The 19,580-nt window shown below is 40.6% G+C and overlaps 1 protein-coding gene across 3 annotated transcripts; it reads right to left on the bottom strand.

Annotated features, from left to right (window-relative positions):
- Positions 1–427: 427 nt before the first annotated feature.
- On the bottom strand, positions 428–12,382 carry SCOC (short coiled-coil protein). Of its 3 annotated transcripts, none has more exons than XM_057385487.1 (4): positions 12,263–12,382; positions 3,472–3,543; positions 3,283–3,366; positions 428–2,708 (listed from the first exon to the last, which is right to left on the bottom strand). In XM_057385487.1, exons 1-4 carry the CDS (start codon positions 12,369–12,371, stop codon positions 2,566–2,568), a joined length of 408 nt encoding a protein of 135 aa, XP_057241470.1. In that variant the 5' UTR covers positions 12,372–12,382; the 3' UTR covers positions 428–2,565. The 3 variants fall into 3 exon arrangements, with proteins under 3 accessions (XP_057241470.1, XP_057241468.1, XP_057241469.1); XM_057385485.1 differs by lacking the exon at positions 12,263–12,382 and adding an exon at positions 4,129–4,199; XM_057385486.1 differs by lacking the exon at positions 12,263–12,382 and adding an exon at positions 4,129–4,163 and having other exon boundaries at positions 3,472–3,546.
- Between the last annotated feature and the right edge of the window lie 7,198 nt (positions 12,383–19,580).

Below are 19,580 nucleotides of genomic sequence, written 5' to 3'. Positions count from 1 at the left end.
TCAGATGGCATCCACATTCATGAAGRCATAATGAAATAGTAATTCTGGTTTCTGTCTAATGTAGAGCTCAYAGTGTAGGAAAAGGTAACATTTCTAACTTGGCTTAACCATCTCACRCATGGAAAGGTGCAAGGTTTAGTTTTTTGACAACACTGAATGAAGTAAGAACATTTACTTCAACAGAACAGAATAACAGAAATTTAAGATTCATGGCTGAAAATAGCAAGTGAGTCAGGAMCTGAAGCTTTGATTTAAAACTAGATTCATTAAACCAGGTTTAATTTCAATTACATCTAGTTTTTCAAACAGTTCAGCTAGGTAGAAACCATTAAGATGATCACAAACTCTACTGCTTTTCCACCTTTTGACTACATATAGTTGTGAGAAGTTTTACGACAGAGGGTTTACAAATGTTAAGCCAAACTAATTGAGACAAATGAAAAGTTTTTATTTAGTGTAAAGTCAGAAATACAACATCTTTAAAATATTCATAAGTTAAATGAAGGCCACAGTAGTGGGATGTAAAATGGCATGGAAATGAAATAACTACTATATATACATYGATGGATAAAATACCACTATCCAATCTACAATACAAAACCATGATTTTAAGATTACTTTATCCTGAGAATTGCTCAAGTCTAACAAACGCATGCTGTGTTACTGGGTGATCTCCTACAGTGCAGATGGAGATGGCAGTGACGTGGCTTTAAAGCTATGATGGCTGTAATGTGATGCAACCTTTAGAAATCAAGTGCTTGCTGTGATTGTTCTTCCTTTAATGCTCAAACTCTGGACTAGCCATGTGATCTACTTTACCTGCTAGCAATTCTTGGATTAATTTAGARTTCCAGTAATGTGAGAAAGCAGTTAACCGAAGATTAAAAATAATTTTAGATGCTGACAAGGACCCCATGACACAAATGGYAGCATCATCCATTTGTGTCTTGGTAGGTAAAACATTTTTCATCATTCGGTTTCTCGAGCCAGACTTGTAAACAGCCCTCAAGACATACTATTAGAGCTTTGTTTGCAGTCTTTTGACATTGTTTAGAGTCATTTGACTCCAGTGAGCACTGCAGAACCATTTAAAATGGGGAGAAATGGGAAACCTCACTTTAGGGAAGGGGGTCACAATATCAACTCACTCTTGTGACACAGTAGTGCCTAGCTGCTAAGAAACTTGGGATTTGAGAGGGATTTATTCTTCTGTTACACTGGCACATTAACAGCATGCTTGAGAGAGATCCTTGAACTAGTGGTTTCCTTTTAAAAGGTACAATGGCTTCATTACTGAAGAGCGACCTCAGTCCTAGCTAACATCCATAAATAATTCTGCAGTGCTGGAGTAGGCAAGATGAAACAGATGCAGCTAAGTACTGCTAAAATCTACATATTTGTATTTCAGCTTCTGCTCTCCCTTAATACTGATTACCTTGAACATATTGTCACTGTGGGAAGTGCTCAGACTCATAATATGGGCTGAGTTCTCCTACCAAGCCTGCTAGCAGCCCTGACACCAGGCAGTGCTCAAAGCAGCACAGCTTTGAGAGGCAAAATCCACCTTCRTTCCACTGCATCCTTCTGCCTTAGATGTTTTTATGCAGTGCCTAAAGAAGCACTTTAAAAGCTTAGGTTCTGAGGCAGGAATACAGCTGCTCTGAGGCCTGAAGCAAAGACAAGTTTGGCACTTCAGGAGGAAAGTAAAAGATGGGAAGGAAAAGACTTGTTCTCAGTTCCTCACTGCAGATTGTTCACAAGTATAAGGAGCATTGCTGACCTCTTTCTGGAAAGCTTATGACTTAGGTTTTTAATTTAACTCTTCCTCACATAAGAGAAGAACTTCAGGAAGATCATACGTAGTGATGCTGTGCCTGATCATTCTTCAGGGAAATGGRAAAGTGGCAATGGTTTCAAGTGTACATATTACAATACTGATACTACACCAGTTTGCTATTTCCCTGACTAAATTGCTAACCTTGCTGCTCCTCTCTTACCCTTCCSCTTCCCAAAAATTCTGAAGTGTTTYTCTGTACACAAGCCCTGCAAACAATATCATAACTGTTCCTACTGCACAGGAATGCTTAACTGGTTTATAGGGTTTCATTTGTTTTGCAGAGCTATGAACAGTACTACACAGTAAACACATCTGGGATGAAAAAATTGATGCAATTAAAGTCTGAATGTTTTTATCAAATGGGGTTTCAACACAATATTGTAACTACTATTTGGCTAGTCAAGAACTCTATCCTAAAACCTCAGAGTGCCAACAGACCTTTGTTTAACCTGACAAACTGAATCCACTTTTTAACAAGATATGCTCATTTTTAAAACAAATATAAAAAATTTGTAGATTATCTATTCTACATTTGCACATTGCTTAATCTTAATACACAAACTTCTGTCTCCTGCTCATGATAATGCTCTTAATTCTGTTAATCACCAAAGTTTATAATCTTTAAGTATCCAGTAAGCCACAAACTAAGGTATTTTAGCTTATGTAGCCTATGCCAGTTAAAACAAAAAAAGACAGCAGCAATACAATGACAATCTGTGAATTAACCCTTACTTCCTTTTGCTTTTTGTGTCAGTTGTTTGGAAAACRCTAGATGCTGACATCAGATTTTCTATATACTGTCCAAGAACTTGGTTTTCTGATTTCAGTTTCAAGTTTTCTTCCTTAACAGCATCTACTCGTGCTGAGAGATCTGTGAAGGTGATATTATAAGAAAAATATTAGACGCTATTGCATACAATAATGAATATGTTCTATGGGCCTACATAAGACTAGTCACACCTTTAATGCAGAAAACATTACCATAGGGAATTATGTTATAAAACATTCTCCTACGCAAGTTTCAGCTAAAGCCCATTTTTCCTATGTTATTTTGTAGTGCAGCATTTTGACAAACTTGTTAAATTTACTGCTGGTCTGTATCTTTATTACTTTCTTGAATTTTTGAATTAAGCTGTTGCAAACTAAATTACTTTGGAAACAAGAGTTCAGTGATGMGCAGACTCAGATGTGTCTTCTAATAAGCCTGGACAAATTAGCTATATCACCCATTCTGCTTGCTGTGTATTATCGAGGCCAAGCAAATGTAATGTTGCATAAAGAGGRAGAAAAAGACTTATTTCCAGGACCTTGGTTTTATACCTTCAACTGCTTTAAGTGACATACTTCTGGACATTRTGACTAAGGTAAGGTAGAAAGCAGTCCCATTCTCTTCYTTTGCTTATTACTGTGTGCCTGTAAGAAATCTGGTGTGTCAAGCTGCTAACCTTCAAGTGTGTGCTGCAGTTCCAAAACTTGATTAATAAGCCGTGTTTTCTCTTCTAATTCCACCTGATTCTCAGCTTCAACAGCTGCAATAAATYATGAGAGTTTTAGTGCAACCTCTGTTAACAACTGGAAATTATACGAAATAGAATAACAATGAATAGAACAACAAGAACATTAAGAATTTATACCATCCATGTCGGCATTCATCATTGTAGAAGGGGATCTTTCCACTTTTGAAGAGAGTTTTCTTGAGGAACGCTCTGCTTAAAGAAAAAAAAAAAAAAGGAAAAGGCAGCAATTAATGGAAATTCCATTATATTTGGATTTTAGATTGATTTTTCTAATTGGTGGTGAAAGGCCCAGTGCTTTAGCCTAAGGCAGAGCAACATTGTTCACCATTCTTTATTTTCTTCGTAGGCCTATGGTTCGTCGAGTAACTATGCCTCTGTTTACAAAAATAACTGATCTAGATTACTGCAAAGCATGAAATATCGCACTTTCAATGATGTAATCGCCTCCTTCTCAGCTCCGATCATTCCGGGTTATTCTGCAATGGGCCATTCCCGAGTGCCGAAGCGGAAGGGCCCTGCATTGTCCCCGCACCCTCGGCCAGTACACGGACCTGCGGTCCGGGATTGCTGGGCTCGGGTCCCTCGCATCCCCACAGCCCGCCCCTTCCATCGCCGCCTGGCGCTGCGGGACGGGCCGGGGAGCGCCGGCCGGCCGGGTGGTAGCACTGCAGAGGGACCTCTCCGGCAACCCCGCGGCCCTGCACACACCCCGCAGCCCGGGCCGGACCGGCGCACCCCCATCCCTCCGTCCATCCCGCCGCGGCCGCCCCGCACCTGCCCCGCTGCCGCCGCCTCCCGCGGGCTGCGCCCCGGCCCGGCCCGGCCCGCTCCGCGCTGCCAACGCGCCTGCGCCGCGCGCGGGGCACAAAGGGGCGGGGCCAAAGGGGGCGGGGCCGGGCGCGCGGGGAGGCGGGAGCGCCATCTGCCCCCGCGCCTCAGGGCGCTGTGGCGGGCGGGGGAGCCCCTGTGACACTGACTGTGACAGTGCCTGTGACAACTGTGACCCTCACGGGCTCCTCCAGCCGTACCCTGCCCCGCCCCGTCCCGCTGAATGGCGAGTAAGATGATGCTTCTGATGAATTCGTCCAGTGGTCATGCACTGCCAGTGTCCAAGCACCGGTCCTCAATGGTTGGCCGCTTTTCGTAGTGTTCAGAAGAAGTTAAGAACACACACACCAGTGTGCTGATKTGTAACCCCTTCGGATTTAGGTAGGTTGGCAAAGCCTGAGAAAGGTCCGAGAAAACAACGTGTGTGGGTGGTGTTAACTCCCAGGTATGTGGAGCTTTCCAGGCGGAGTCCAGCGCGGTTTGTCTGCCCCGGTTCAGTGCTGTGTACACCTGGCCCAGCTCCTTCGGGTCTGGCACTTTCTCACAGCCGAGTCCAGAGTAAGAAACTTGTGATTTAGCTCCTTGCCTCTGAGTCTCACAGCATTCGAGATCACATCACACAAGAACCCGAGTCACTTCACAGCGTTGTTCTCATCTAATGGCTCAGTAACTCCAAAACAGCACTCGTGTGTGTTTTTTCTTTCCCTGGTTCCTGGAGGGAATAACCCTTGCAGAACATGCTGCACCGGGCCCACACTTTGACCTCATAACAGAATCTACGAGCCACAGTAAAGGAATGAAAAACATTGATGACCCAAGCTAATTCTAGTGGCTTCACTGAAATGACTGCACTGCATGGCCTGTCGTACTACATAGTTTGAGCGGTGTGTTGCAGTGAAATATATCCATTTTRTATCTGTAAATTGCAGTAACATATCTAGTTATAAATAAATAATTCAATACTTTGCAGACACCCAGGAAGATAAAGGCATTTGGGAAGTGAGCCCTCTACTGTATTTTTAAATACATCTCAAAAATGGTATATTACTAACATCTACATCTTCTGACTGCCTCCACAGTATTATTATCATTGTGTCAATGACTTTTTTTAACCTTACAATCRGATAAGTTCAGATTAGACTGAACTCTGTCCAAGGTTGGAAAACGTACTGCAATTCGAGTCTTGCTGTTCATCTTTACTGGAAAATGAGTCTGTTTCCGGTTCCATTAGCTAGTTTACTTACAAGTATATTCACTATCTCTATAAAGGGCATTTTCAACACAAGCAATCCATCTTATTCCTCGCAAGCACTTCTCTCAGGTGGTAGCTGGGCTTYAGGAGCTTATTAGAGAATCTCCTTGATTGCTGTTTTTAAAATGCCAGGTGCTTCTCAYACTCTTTTGATCTTGCTTGCTGCACTGGTTATGTGGCAAACCTGGCAATCAACAGGTTCTCCTAATTCTTTCTAATGAGACAATTCCCAGCACTTTGATTAAAAGGGGAAAAAATTACTGCCAGATTCTATGGCAGTAGAATATATATATATATACAGTAGAATAATATATATTACAGATGTATGCAGTTGGATAGAGGCCTTTCTTACCTGGTGAAGAATGTGKTTTTGTACTGTTAGAGAGGGAAAAATTATTGTGGGCTGATCGTGAGGAAATGCATCTCTGTAGAAATTCCACTTTTCTTGCTGCATTACAGTTGGAGATTATTGTCAAAACTGTCCCAAAATGAGCAAAGGGGGAAAATCCTTGATGTTAAATTATGGGACAGAATGGAAACCACACATACTGTCTCCTCCAAAACAGTAGTAATTTCAAGAGTGCTGGTTTACCTCCTGTTTCTTTTTTTTGTATGTGCACCGTTGGGGATTCATTCCACTTTGCCTGGTTGTGGTTTCTCTGAAGTTTGAAYGTGAGCACCAGGATGAACTCCTTTGCAGAAGTCAAACTCTTTGAGAGATTTTTTGGTTTTCCTTTAGAGAAAGCTGTTTTTCTGAGTTTCCACTGTTGGCATTGCAGAGGGGTTATCAGCAGAGAGCAGATGGCATTTTTAGTCTACAGTGCTGTGTGTTAACCAGGTTAGCATTGAACAGTACAGGGACCAAAATGTTTGGATTGGTACTGGTGGGTGTAAACTCCTCWGAGAGAATGCCTAGATTATCCTGCATTCCCTTTAAAAGGCTTGCATTCCTAACCTTCCATTTTTCAGTGCAAAGAAGGTAGCTCCAGAATTCTAAATATCCAATGCACCACTACTTTTAAACAAAGACCAAAAAATGCACACACACTCAAAACACAAATGCAAAAATTCCCAAACCCAGTATATCAGAGAATAAAGGTACAAAGCCCAAAGTATTCTTTTTTTTAAATGAGAAATCAACCAGAACCACAAAAGCTTAATATATCACATGATTTACCGACTGCCTTTTCAAATTCCTTACCTTATCTGTCTTGCATTATGTAATATATTATCAATTAAAATTTTTGTCCGCTTTAAATGTAAAGCTTTAGGGACTTAGGATATATCTCCAGCAATCAGATTCCTTTTATAATGCAGGTTGTGTTCCAGAGAAGGCACCTCTGTCTCTTACRACACCAAGCTGAGTGGGAGTGTTGATCTGATGAGCCCTGTACCTGTCACAACTTCAGGCAGTGCTACAGCATATTTTCTAACACATTTGGTTAAATCAGGTGAGCCATTCATAATATTGTCATTATATTAAATTTATAGGAATGAGTTTCAGTTTACAAATGGATCTACACTTGTATCCTAAGTTCTAGTTAGATTTTCTAAACCTAGCTGATGTCACTGGCAAAAGGAATTAATTTATTCAATTTCACTGTAAGAACATTTATTACGTAAAGTATAACAATCTCCCTAGGATATAAARTATCATTAATAGTTTACTTGAATTCATATACAGGTACAGTTGCAAACTGAGAGGAGAGGATTTTCTTGCTCTGCACTCGCACTCTCAGTCATTGCTGCTAATGACAAACGTTTGCAGATGTTTTATTTCTAAAACTCTGGTTTGTATCCTGTTTTTCCATGGCACACGGTGCAAACCAACAAGCCTCTGACTTCCCCTTTGGCAGCATTCCAGGCACCAGAGGCACCTGCATAAGCTGACTGATGACAGAGGGTTCATTGTTCCCCACTACAATAGAAATGTATCCTTTTTCTCACTAACAGAGGAAGGCATTGTACATATTTCTGTGATGATTTTGCTATTTGAACTGTACTGTTTGCTTCTTTGACTAATTATTGTCACAAAGAAAATTACAAAAAGGAACACAAGTGGCTTAAGTMTTTTTCCTTGCAATGCTAATTTGCAAGACCCTTTACATCAAATCTTTATCCTTTTGTTTCTCTGCAGAAATAACAGACTCTGAGAAGTTGTTTTCTTCATGTAATGTTGCTTTACACCAAATTCTCTGCAATTATTATTACTCTTTCAGAGTAATTTCAAAAGTCTTTTGTAGCCTACTGTATATCCTTGTGCAAATTTACAGTTGGGGACTTCTGTTAAATGTAGAATTTGAGGACTTAGATTGTGCTTTTTCCAACCAAATCAATTTATACAAAATAAGCAGATACTTTCGCTTACATTGTTCTAACTCATCTGTGTCCTTACATTGTGTGCATGTCTTGGTTTTGCCTTAGGTCCTGAATGAGAAGAGGACCTCATCAGATGACCTGTGAGCTTACAGTTAGAATGAAAAAATTCAATCTCTTTAGAAAGTCTACTAAAAGCAATCCTCAAAAAGTTRTAATTTCTCTTTACCCTGGAAGAGGCCTGCCTTCATATAGCTACATTTACCTATATAGCCAAATACAGCTGCATCCTATCTCTTGCAAGATTGAGCATGAGTGCGAAAGTTCTCATTTCTACTGACTCCACAAAAATGCATTTTTAAACAGACTGAGGAACCACACTCTTTGCAGCTTTGGGCTGTGAATGCTGACATATATTACATAACATTGCCCTCTTAACTGTCTGATCCTCCTTGAAATCATCAGCTATAKGTTTGCCACTAGATTTTGTGAAAGGATATTTAGCAAGGTTCCATAAAGCTTTCCTGGTAATTTAATGAGATGAAAAAACTACTTTTTCTTTCTGCAAGTCTTGTATCTGCTTTTAAAAGGAAGGAGAAATGTAGTCATTAGTGTTGGCTTTCTGTCAAGCATATTTGAAAAAAGTGTAAKATAATTTCTGGGTACTCTACAATTAGGGAGGAGGGCCTTGATCTGCTTATTCAACATTGATCGGCAGTACAAGAAAGCAATTTTTGCAGATGTTGGACAGCATTTCACTGTTTTGTTTTACTTCTGGTTTAATTTCCTCTGTGCTTTTGTTTGGGTAGGTCATTTTTTGAGGGAACTTTGTCTAGTGCTATGAGTTTCTGAATTGAAAAGTATTTCTTTCATTAAAGGTGAAAGTATTTTCACAAATGCTTTCCTTGATTTCACGCACTGTTRATATTGCTATGAAAATACTTATCAGAAAGTTTCTATCTTGCTACCATTTTGTGTTTGCATGGAAGTGTTTTATTTTTAATACCTGCATACTTAATAAATAGTCACTGCTGTTTTGAAAGAGCAATGAATATGAAATATTCGTGGCTGGTTAATCAGGCTCARTAACCCCTATTGCTTTGACACAGTGGCTTTTCACTCTACCAAAGAAATTTGGATATGAAGGCTGTATTCTGATTATCCTTCAGACTGTACATCTACAAGGTGTTGTTCTACTTGACTGTTTAGTATATTTTCCAGTATGTTTTAAACAATGAGGGGAAAACCTTATGCAGTAACAAATGTGCTCAAGTTCATGAAAACCAGTGCATCTTTATGAACCTTTTTAATATTTAACTAAGGAACACTTGCGTGTAAAACATCATGTTTTTGATTAAGGTTTCTCCTTTTGTTTCCTTTYTTGGGGAATTTTCTTTCCCCTTTTGTTGCTGGGATACACTGATTGCCAAGTCATTCTTTTGATGGCTGGGTGATTGGGGAAGACAGAAGAACCTACGCCCCACCTGAAGAGTCTCCCTGTGCACTCTGTCTGGCATTTTTTTTTCCCTCTCTTTGGAGAGAGGGAAGTTCTTGCAGGAGTTTTGGGCTTGTGGAGGGCATGTGTGTGTGTGTGTGTGATGTGTGTGTGTGTGAGTGTATGTGTGGGGCGGGGGTAGCTTCAATTCCTGCCCTGCTTGTCTTGGGGGAGGATGGTGTATCTGCTGCTGCAGAAATCAGCTCCTGTCGCCGGTTCCTGTTTGCTGCACTGTGATCTTCTGCCCCTGTGCCTTGCCGGGGACCCCTGGGATTCCAGCTGCAGTGGTCGAGTTCTGCTGCAACCTATCTACAGCCACGGGATTCTGCTCATCTCTTTGCTCATCTGGCTGTTCTGGGGTTTCTTGCTGTCCAGAGGAGCACCGAGATCGGCGTTTCCCCTGTGAGTTTGCAGAGGAACTTTTCTCCATCCACCTCTGCCGGTTCGTGTCCACCATTGGCCACGCGGGAGATCTGAACCAGCCGGGACCCGCCCACAGCGCCCCCTGCAGCCGCGGGGGAATCATCGCACCCGCCCTGCCCAGCCGGGAGCCAACAGCGCCCCTGCTGACTGGGACTGGAACTGCACCCAAGGGGAGGCTGTGTCTCTGTAAGGCTGTCACTGGGTTTGGGACTGGGCTGGTTGTTGCTATTGTTATTGTTACTTGTTTCACCTTGTTATATATATTAGTAAAAACTGTTATTCCCTTTTACCCATATTCTTGCCTGAAAGCCTATGATTTTCAAAGCTATAATAATTCAGAGGGAAGGGGGGGGTCCTATCCACCACTCCAAGGGGCGTCCCTGCCTTCATTGGCAAACGCCAGTCTTTCAAACCAAGACACATCATAATTCACAAAGTCCACTTAGGATCTACATCTTGCATGCCTAGTTTCCTCACTCTTTGCTTGAACTTGCTCTTGTCCATCCTAAGGAATCTTTTAATCCCTCTCACTGTGTAGACTTTTCACTTCCCTGCTCTTCTAGAATTTATGTTATTCTCCAGTCTTACTATTAGAGCTGTAAGTTYCACTCTACTGTTAGTTTTGATGCCCCAGAGTTACTGTAATTAGTTTTAACTTCAGCTGGGAGAGTTAAGGAAGACTTTTTCCTACAGACAAATTCCTCTTCCTATTTTAGGTTTGGAATTTTCTTATACCTTTCTAATCTCCAGGTGTTGCCCCCGGCAGAAGAAATGGACCAGGGTTATCATGTTCACCGTGAATTTTACTATATTTACTCTCTATGCCTTCAAGCTATAAGCTTGCCTGAAAATGTCACTTATCTTCAGTTAKTCTACTTTACTTCTACTTTCTGAGYGGTGTTCCCCACCTCTTCACTACCAGAGGAAAAGGTGTAATGCTGGTGGCAGATCTTTATTAAAGAAGCCTCTGTGTTGTGAACATGAACTTTCTCGGACCCTGGCTGGTCTCCTGGTTCTGCTGCAGTCAAGAGTCCAGCAAATTTGAAGTACTCAGTTTCTGAAGTACAGTACAATCCTATTTGCTGTGTTGCTGAGATCTCTTATAGCAATGACACCTGTCAGGGTTTGGTTTTGAGTATCAAGCCCCAAATACCAAGATTATCTTGGAAACCCACTGGCAGCTGGTGCTTGGATAAGAGTTTTTAACCTTGTGCCTCTTTTTTCTCACAGGTATTAACATTTTCCCAGTTGCAAGGTGCTGAGGTTAGAGCAGGGCAGGAGGCTGGTGGGTGTTTGCCTTTGGAAGGAAAGCGATTTGGCATTTCCTGAAAGACTAAGAAAGCCATATGGCAAGAGCACCCCTCTGTGACACAGGGCAGATTGGAACCCATCCAGTATTATGGGGTCATTCCTAACTCAGCTACTTCTGGATGCTTTTCAAAGACAAGACAATCGTGCCACTCAATGCTGCCCCCCAATCTGTTCTCAGCATGTTGCCAGCTGTGCAGCAGGTGACAAAACAGTGTCCTATAGGAGACCTTTTCTCTTCTACACCCTGCTACAGGGAAAGAGTGAGATTCACTGTCAGGAGAACCCTTCACTATTGCACACCTTGGACCAAATTCTGGCAAATTGTCTTGTGAATAGTTTGAGCCAGCCACATCTTGGTGTCGGTAGCCCTATACAATGTGCAAATGAAATGTATTCAAACATCCAGCTCATCCCCATCACACTAATTTGGAATTGTTAGAAAATTGTGTTCTAGAAATAAGATTAACTTGGTGGATTTCATTGGTTTGGTGTTTTTTTTATATTGGAGGTAAATACAGCATCATAATAACATTCTTTATGCAAAAAAAAAAAAAAAATAGGGATGAGGAAAGGAAATGTAGCTCGTATTATTCAAAAATAAGCCATCTAGATGCCTAGTAGTGTAAATTAACACAGGTCTTTGGCAGCTATGCTGACATGATCAAGTTGATACTCTGGCCACACCTTTCTAAATAATTCATATTAACGCACTTCATTTTCCCCTATGTAGTACTCTCCTACTTCTCTTTCCAAGTAATTTTTATTCTGCAAGTTGGGGAGGAGGGGGTGAAGGGGTAGGCAGTCTTTGCTTTTGTAGTTTCTTTTAAAACAATTAAATGCTTACYAGTGGAGTTTTAAAATATCTTCTTATTTCCATTACCAATTAACTTGTATCGCTTCTCATGAGTTCTCACTAGAGGATGTTAGAGGTTTCTTTTTCCATATACAGCATTATCTGTATTTTATTTGATTGTAGTAACTACTGGGTTATTACTTCTGAAACAATGTCCCTCTAACCAGTGAAAGGCTCTATGTACTCAGCTAATGAGTGTAAATTACCATATGCAAATATATGAAAACTGTGGTAGCCTCCATACCTGCAAACACTCAGTTCTTAACTCATCACAAGGCTYATTCAACCACGCAACTAAAAAAGTTTGCTTGAGGGCATTTGCTAAAAATACCTCGTACCTCATAATCAGGACAGACTTGCCTGCTCCCATGGTGCTGTTATTCAGCCTGTGCAATTTGTATTGTATCAGTAGAGTACTGTAATTTCTTACCTGAGTCRTCTGCCAAAGAAATGCTGGTGAATGTGCCATCCTCCTCGTCCAAATGTAACTCCATTTTGCTGCCTCTTCCCAAAGTTTTTGAGACATGTGTGTTAAGCATGGCAGTTGTCAGCCATTTCTGAGTGCACACGTGACTTCTCTGGTTAAATCTTTAATGAGTCCAGCACTAGTATTACTGGCAGCAGCTGCACMCATCTTGCTCCGTGTGCCGTCTCCTCTGAACCTTGAGCTCTTTTGCGGAAATCGTTCAGCCGGAAGGTTTCTGACTACTCACTGCTTTGTCAGACAAGTGCTGAGCAAACACTATTATTACAGGTTCTTTCTGTAACAGAATTGTATCTGTCCTGGCTGGCTTTTTGTTTCATTGTTCTTTATTTTCTCTAGGGCTGCCTGTGGGTTTTTCTTGAAGGAGTTTTTGATAGAGTAAAGAGCAAAAGTAACTTAGTGTTCAAAAAATGTTGCTTACAGTCCATGAAAATGCAATGAACAGACTTGGGAGCAGCAATTATCATATACAATCTGCAAATACTTAGAAATGTGATTTTATTTACATGAGACAGCTGCATCAAAACCAATCAGGTGTAATATGAACAAGTGAAGTTATATAAGTGAGTGTCTGGCATTCTGTGGTAGAAYATGGGAGGAAGGAAGAGAAATCAAGTTCAAAGAAAACCCCACTGTAGTCATCTTGTTTTGCYTCTTAAAGAATGCTGGACATAGTTTGAACATACGAATCAGAAATTTACCTCAAACTACTTACTTGGTTAAGAATATCTTTCTTTTGTRCTCCTGGAAGAGAATGTTTTCTTTCAATTGATTTGAAAATATAACATGGCTGTGGCCTTGATTGAAGACAGAATAGAGAATAGTAGAATCACTTCATTTTCAGAGCATTGCATGTTCAGAATCCACCTGTCCTTTCGTTTTTTAATTTTGTATTTCCATGGGGCAGCTTTCCAGCCACTCTACCTGCAGCCTGTGTTCCTGCCTGGGGTCGTTGCAGCCCAAGAGCGGGACCYRGCCCTTGGCCTCATTGAACCTCACACTACTGGCCTTGGCCCATCAATCCAGCCTGKCCAGATCCCTCTGYAGAGCCTTCCTGTCCTCCAGCAGATYAACWTTCCCACCCAACTTGGTGTCATCCATGAGCTTACTGAGGGTGCACTCAATCCCCTCATCCACTGGTGAATGGCMACCAAGAGGATGTGGTACCATTCACCACTCTAATGACACTGAGCATTGGAGTTCATGGAGCTTACAGAAATTAYAAATGTAATACTGCTTTTTAATTTTTTTTATTTTTATTTTTTTCTTTGTTTCATTAAAGTTTTTTTCCATTGGTGTCAGTGAAGTTATTGAGAGCTGCTTTCAGATAAAAGCACATCTTCCATTTTCAGAACTATGTTGCATTACTCACTTTTTGTTTCATACTGATCAGAACCCACTCAAGGTTTACCTTACTGGTCTTGGGGTTCTCCTGCCCAAGGCCAGGGGCTGGATTAGATGATTTTGATGGGTCTCTTCCAACTCAGCATATTATATGATTCTTGCTAAAGAGACTTGCTGGTTTCATTCCAGATCCTTGAGTATCACAAKGTCACTTGGGGTTCTTTTTCTTCTTTCAGTGATGCAGCAGCATGCTTCAAAGCTCCCATGATGATGCTAAAGCTAGAAAACATTTTGACCTTTTGTCTTTATTACATCTTTTATTGTTCTCAGACATGTTATGTATGGTAGAAGCATTTCAGCAACTTAGTTCAGAAGGTCAGTTTCTAAAAACATATGCGATTATATAATCTGTTAATTTCTGAGTGTTTTTCAAATTATATGCTTTTGGAGCCTAAGGGCTGCATCGTGTCTGAGCTGTGAAGCCCCCGTCCAACTGGTTTAATTAACTTAAGCCTATACCAATATTGTTCTRTTATATTGACCATGCAAGTACCCTCTTGTAAATACAATTTCCATGTAAAGAATTAGCTTGTTTTAGACAGTCTGTCACAGCAGACTGTCTAAAGAAGTGAATATGGATATGCATTTGTTATTCATGCCTCGATCAAAGCCATTAGCAGAAGTGTTGCAGAGTAAAAGCTGTATTTTAATAAGAGCCAGTGAGAAAGTCTCCTCCGAGTGAAGGAGAATATGATTCAGGGAGGAGTTGGGCTGCCTCCTGTGATAAACCAATCCTTGCAATTTATGGAGTCAAGTTCTTGTATTTGTGCCAAGTGCATTCCACTCCATATGGTGCCAAGGAGCAGGTTATCTGAGGAATTTTTCATCCTGCCCTACAGAGTTGGCTTCAAGGCTCAAAGGTAAGGCTCTCTKCAAATGTTTCAGAGTTCATTAAAGCTCCCTGTGAAAGACAGGCCTTTGGACAGATGGCTTGTTTGATTCATTTCCTCAATCAGTGCCTCTGCTGCTGAAGGAGAGAAGGTAGAGACATATGTCTTTAGGTGCATGTATCTGTCTGTGTGCATATGTATATAAAAAGGAAACATGGGACTCAGGACCTGCATTGTTTTACTGAAGCCTTTTGCTTCCCRTGAAGACCTGGGAATCAGGTTTGTGAGGGACTTGCACAGCTCAGGGAAGACTCATTTACCAACATAGAGATGGGGCCTTAAAGGACTCTACAGTGYGATCTTGCCCCAATTTCTTGCCCCAAATATTCTTCATATTTAAACATACACCTGTGTTCTATAACTTTAAAGGCACTGTAGTGTGTGGCCCTGCTTGTTTCAATGARGACTATGGTGAGAAACATTTTCTTTGGTGGTGGCCTGATATTTTATTAGTGGAAAAAGGTCTTTAGATGAGAGATGCCATGTTAATGTAAAGTAGAAGTACCCATTTCTTRCTGTCACCATGTTTCCTTTAAAAGGGAGAACATAAAGGAACAGCATCAGACAGAGGAAGAAAAAAACTTAAAGGAAATCTAGGTAATGGAATTAACTGCCAGAGCACAAGGAGTTTAGTTATTTCCATGAGTGAATTATTTTCACTGGAGTAATGGACATKAATGTAAAAGTTAATTTGGTTATAAAATACCAGTTGATCTTTCTGAGGTCTTCATTACCAAGTTGAGCAGAGATTGTAGAGAGCTGAGTAGATGTGTGGCTGCCTTTTAAAACAGGTGTCACAAACTGTCAGAGGAGGTTGAGAGTAGGGGAAGTATGGGGACAGCATCTTCTATAGCTGTTCCTGAGCCTTTTGTTTGACTTTATAGCAGTAACATYAGTTGATATAGCCATGTGCTGGCCTGGTTTTGAAGAGTGTTGATAACAAGCACATCAGCACTGGATATGATGGCCACGAAAGCAGTAGATAAAACACGCAGGAATGTCTCCAGGCTTGRTACTGTAATGAAGTTCAGGATTTTGTAGCTGTGTCCTGTCAAGGACACAGATGGAGGAGGGTGTAAATCCCTAGATTTAAAACACCTGCCTGGTAGCAGGTTTGCATTTTTATTATTGTAAGTAATGTGTAACTGTTTTCTAATTAAAGTGATTTAATAGTGACMTGAAAAGGAAGTTGGCTCTGAGTTAACTATGGATTTATGGAGTATAACCACAGCATGTGCTATGACTCCTATTTATACCAATAGTGTAACAATGCTTATAGCAGCACAGTTGAAGAAGACTTCAATACCACTCCTTTATTTAGGGCTCAGCCTTGCACTTACAAACTGAGCTACAACATCAAAACATTCAACATCCCTCTTCACCTGCTTCCCTTGTTTCCTATTACAGTGATAATTTCTTATCTCTGTGAGTCCACAACTGCAGTGCTTTGTTGGAAACAATTTTCAGTGGCTCTATTTCAAAGAGGGAAGAATTTAGTCAGTTGAGAGATATTTTTGCTGCCTGCACCACTTGGCAAAACTTCAGTGACTCCTTGTTCCAAAGGTGTAATCCTGTAGGTATGCCTGCTGCTGCTCTGGTACTTTCTGTGTATCAATAATAGAAAAGTCTGTGGATTTTTTTAAGTAAAAGAAAAACAYGTAAAAGAAGGTTTCTGTTGCTTTTAGAGAGCACTGGGACAGAGTCAGAGCACTGTTGGTAGGTAAGATCCTTGTTGCAATGCAGGTATAATGGGTAATCTTCCATCAGRTTGCACTGTGCAGTCCTAATGTGTTCTACTTTTGTTATGCAGTGGTTTGATCAAGAGTTCAACTTGAACACAAGTTTTGCATTTGTGGATGTCTATGATGTAAGTAATGCAGTATGATGTAAGCCATTAAAAGATTCTGTAGTAAGGAAACTATGTTTTGCATTCTTAGGAAATGTGTTCTGTTTCTAGTCAACACATTTAAAAAAAAACTAAAAATACTCGTTTTGATGGTTTGTTTTTTTTCCGAGCAAGACAATAAGCTCTGAGCAAAGAGTATTATTTGAAATTATTTTTCTTACACAAAACATTATAAAATGCATCCAATGTATCAGTTTCCCACTGTATGTAAACCACAGCATTTTAAAACTGTGTGCCTTGTTAGGAAATGGCAGCTACCTGTGCATTTCTGTTTTAATGAACTTTGACAGAAGGGAACTGTGGCATGTGTTTAGTGCATGCTAATAAAGCATTAATCATACCAGWGAATTCACAGGATATTCAGTGCTAGGCTGACTGACACTGTGGGACAGTAACCTGCTTGCAGAACGAGAGTTTACTAAGGTGGTGACAGAAATATATTAAATGTGTTATTCACAGATTTAACCTGTAAGCTGAAGTATGTTTATACTTGTCAGTAAGTCTCCTAAGTGTGTATTTTCTTCTTCTGCTTCCTTTCTCACTCACCCCTCACCAGCTTAAGGTACTTACAAGCCATATTGTGGCTGAGATAGTCTTCCAAATTTTGAGAAAGATGCTTATGTCATGCAGATGAGCATCATTATTTGTGAATGCTGCTTCTGAAGCTACATCCAAAATTACCACCTCGAAACCATCCACAACTGCCCACTTGTACTCATATCCCCTGATTTACTACATTTGATTTTCATGACTGCCTACATATTGTTCTTTTCTGCATGAGTTGTTTTTTGTTTTGTTTTGTTTTTTTTTTTTAAATTTAGATCCACTCTCTCAAAATGAATGACTTATTCATAACATCTGGTAGTATGTCATAAAATAGACCTACTTTCCTTCACACTTGTGCATTCTACCCTCAGATTTTCTGTTGTGTGTCTTTCTGGACTTGGAGAACATCTGCCTGCTAAATAAAAAAAATTTAAAATTTTAAAAATCTGCTGCTTCAGAGTACTTCAAATACACCTTAAAGTTTAATTCTGTTACGATTCCTGTAAAACCAGATCGTGACAGGGCAATGGGTGAGCCTATCTATATTTCACTAGTGTGTGCTTTTCTATTTCCTGTTCCTTTCTCTTTCATCTGATAAATCATCATTTTTAACTAGGTGCCTCAGTATATGTGCAGTGTGCAGCAGAACACGACTCTTTCCTGGACTTTGGAATGATCAATCTGCTCTTCTCTTTGAATGAAAGCCCTTGCTGCTTCAGTCTGTTGATCTATGATTCTAAAGATAGCAGTAATTCAGAAACAGGCCTCAACTAATTTCTACATCTCTGATAATACTTCACAGTGTTCATTAAAGATACTAGGAAATTTTTGGTTATCTCACCGGAGAGTACCAGTGTAGAAAATGAAACAGCTTTTTCTTTTATCATTCCATAGTCATACTAAGTATTTCCTCCATGTCTTTGGAATACAGAGATGTAGAGCATTCAGCAGTGCATACCTTATCCAAGGGTGTGTTTTCCTTCTGCTTCTTGCACTGTATCTGACCATTAGCATCCTTCTGACATGAGTGTGATCATCAGAACACAGGAACTTTTCCTTCTTCTTGTSTGTCCCTAGGCCACTCAAGGTCTGTGACCAACTGACCTGTTTGCTTCTTCTGTTCCATAGTGCAGATAAAAATAAAACATTTCAGACTTTGAATGTGTAGTCATTAAAATTGTCATTGTTAAATGGATGGGAGAGGCTTGATGCAAACACAGTTTGTTGACTAACCAAGAGTTAAATGTATATGATACTAGTAGATTTTACTTTGTAAGAGGATTGCAAAAATGGATGGATCTCAATGCAGCCACAAAAACTTTCTGCACTACAGTGCAAATGCTGAGAGCTCTAGTTTGAGTACTTAAGCMGTTGTAATTTAAGTACAGATTTCAGTGCTAGCCTCAGAGCTAGAGCTGGTTTCAGGAGCAGAGTAAGTTAAGTTACCTTTCATAAACCCTGTGCTGCAGCACAAGGCAGACATTGGTGCACAGTCCAACAGGGTGTCAGCCCACCAGCTCTTCTGCATCTTCTCTCTGAACCTTCCCACTTATGAGGGGGGAAAATACATAGAGTGTTTTGCCATTTCACACCATTATTCAAAATCAAATGTGATCTCTTCACAGCCTGAATCCTGCCTACCCTGGGCTTGATGGGCTCCATTGGGTGCTTTAACTGGACTGCTTGCTATTGCTGCAGCATTTGGAAGGGTGGGTAGTGTGGAATTGCATGTGCTGGTCTTGGCTACTTTGTGTGTGCCCCAAGGGAGGTTTTCTGTACAGGGTGTTTTGGTTTGTTCATAGCCCTGTAATGTGCAGCTGGTGAAAAGGACTGGACCCAGGGTACCAGGTAGAATTCCAAGCCCTTGTGACTAATTAGCTGAAATAAATATGGCATTTGTCTCTGTGAAACAGTGACCAAAGCACATAAACAGGCTGCTGCTCCTCATGTGAAGCCTTCTGCAGAATAAAGTGTGTGTCAGTCAGCAGTCTGATGCTAAAAGGCTGACAAGGAGAAAGCAAAGTCTGTGCATGTATATTTTTTCAAAGTCCCRTACTTCAATAAATATTATTGTTGCTTGCATGCAGATGCCCCTTTTAAAGACCTCAAGATTCCTGTTGTCACATACCTGGTTTCTAGAGGAATCTGCAGTGGAAGGCACATTTGCTCAGTCATTTGTTTCTTATGGCTTATTCTTGGATGTTGTCTATTTGAGCTGCAGCTATGCTGGCTTTTCTTTAGTACGGGTCTCCWGGAGGGTTATTGCTGATGGCATCTGTGGCTAAAGCTGCTATGGAGARATGAATTATTTAAGGTGACTAATGCTTTTAATGGACTTGTTGATCAATAGTGCTTATAACAAAACAATAGCAGGGAAGTCTCAGTTGAGAGAGAGASATGTTTTCATGAATGATAAAAACAATTTCTGGAGAAGGAAAAGGCCTTTGGATGTATTTTTTCTCTTATAAAATGGGCTATTTCCCAGGGACTTTAGTAAAATTGTGCGCAGATCTTAGTC

The sequence above is a fragment of the Malurus melanocephalus genome, unplaced genomic scaffold (genome assembly GCF_030028575.1).
Source record: "Malurus melanocephalus ecotype Western Australia unplaced genomic scaffold, MMel_1.1 scaffold_833, whole genome shotgun sequence".
NCBI classification, from domain to species: domain Eukaryota; kingdom Metazoa; phylum Chordata; class Aves; order Passeriformes; family Maluridae; genus Malurus; species Malurus melanocephalus.
Note: the sequence above shows the minus strand (reverse complement) of the source record. Positions and strands in the feature narration are given on the sequence as shown.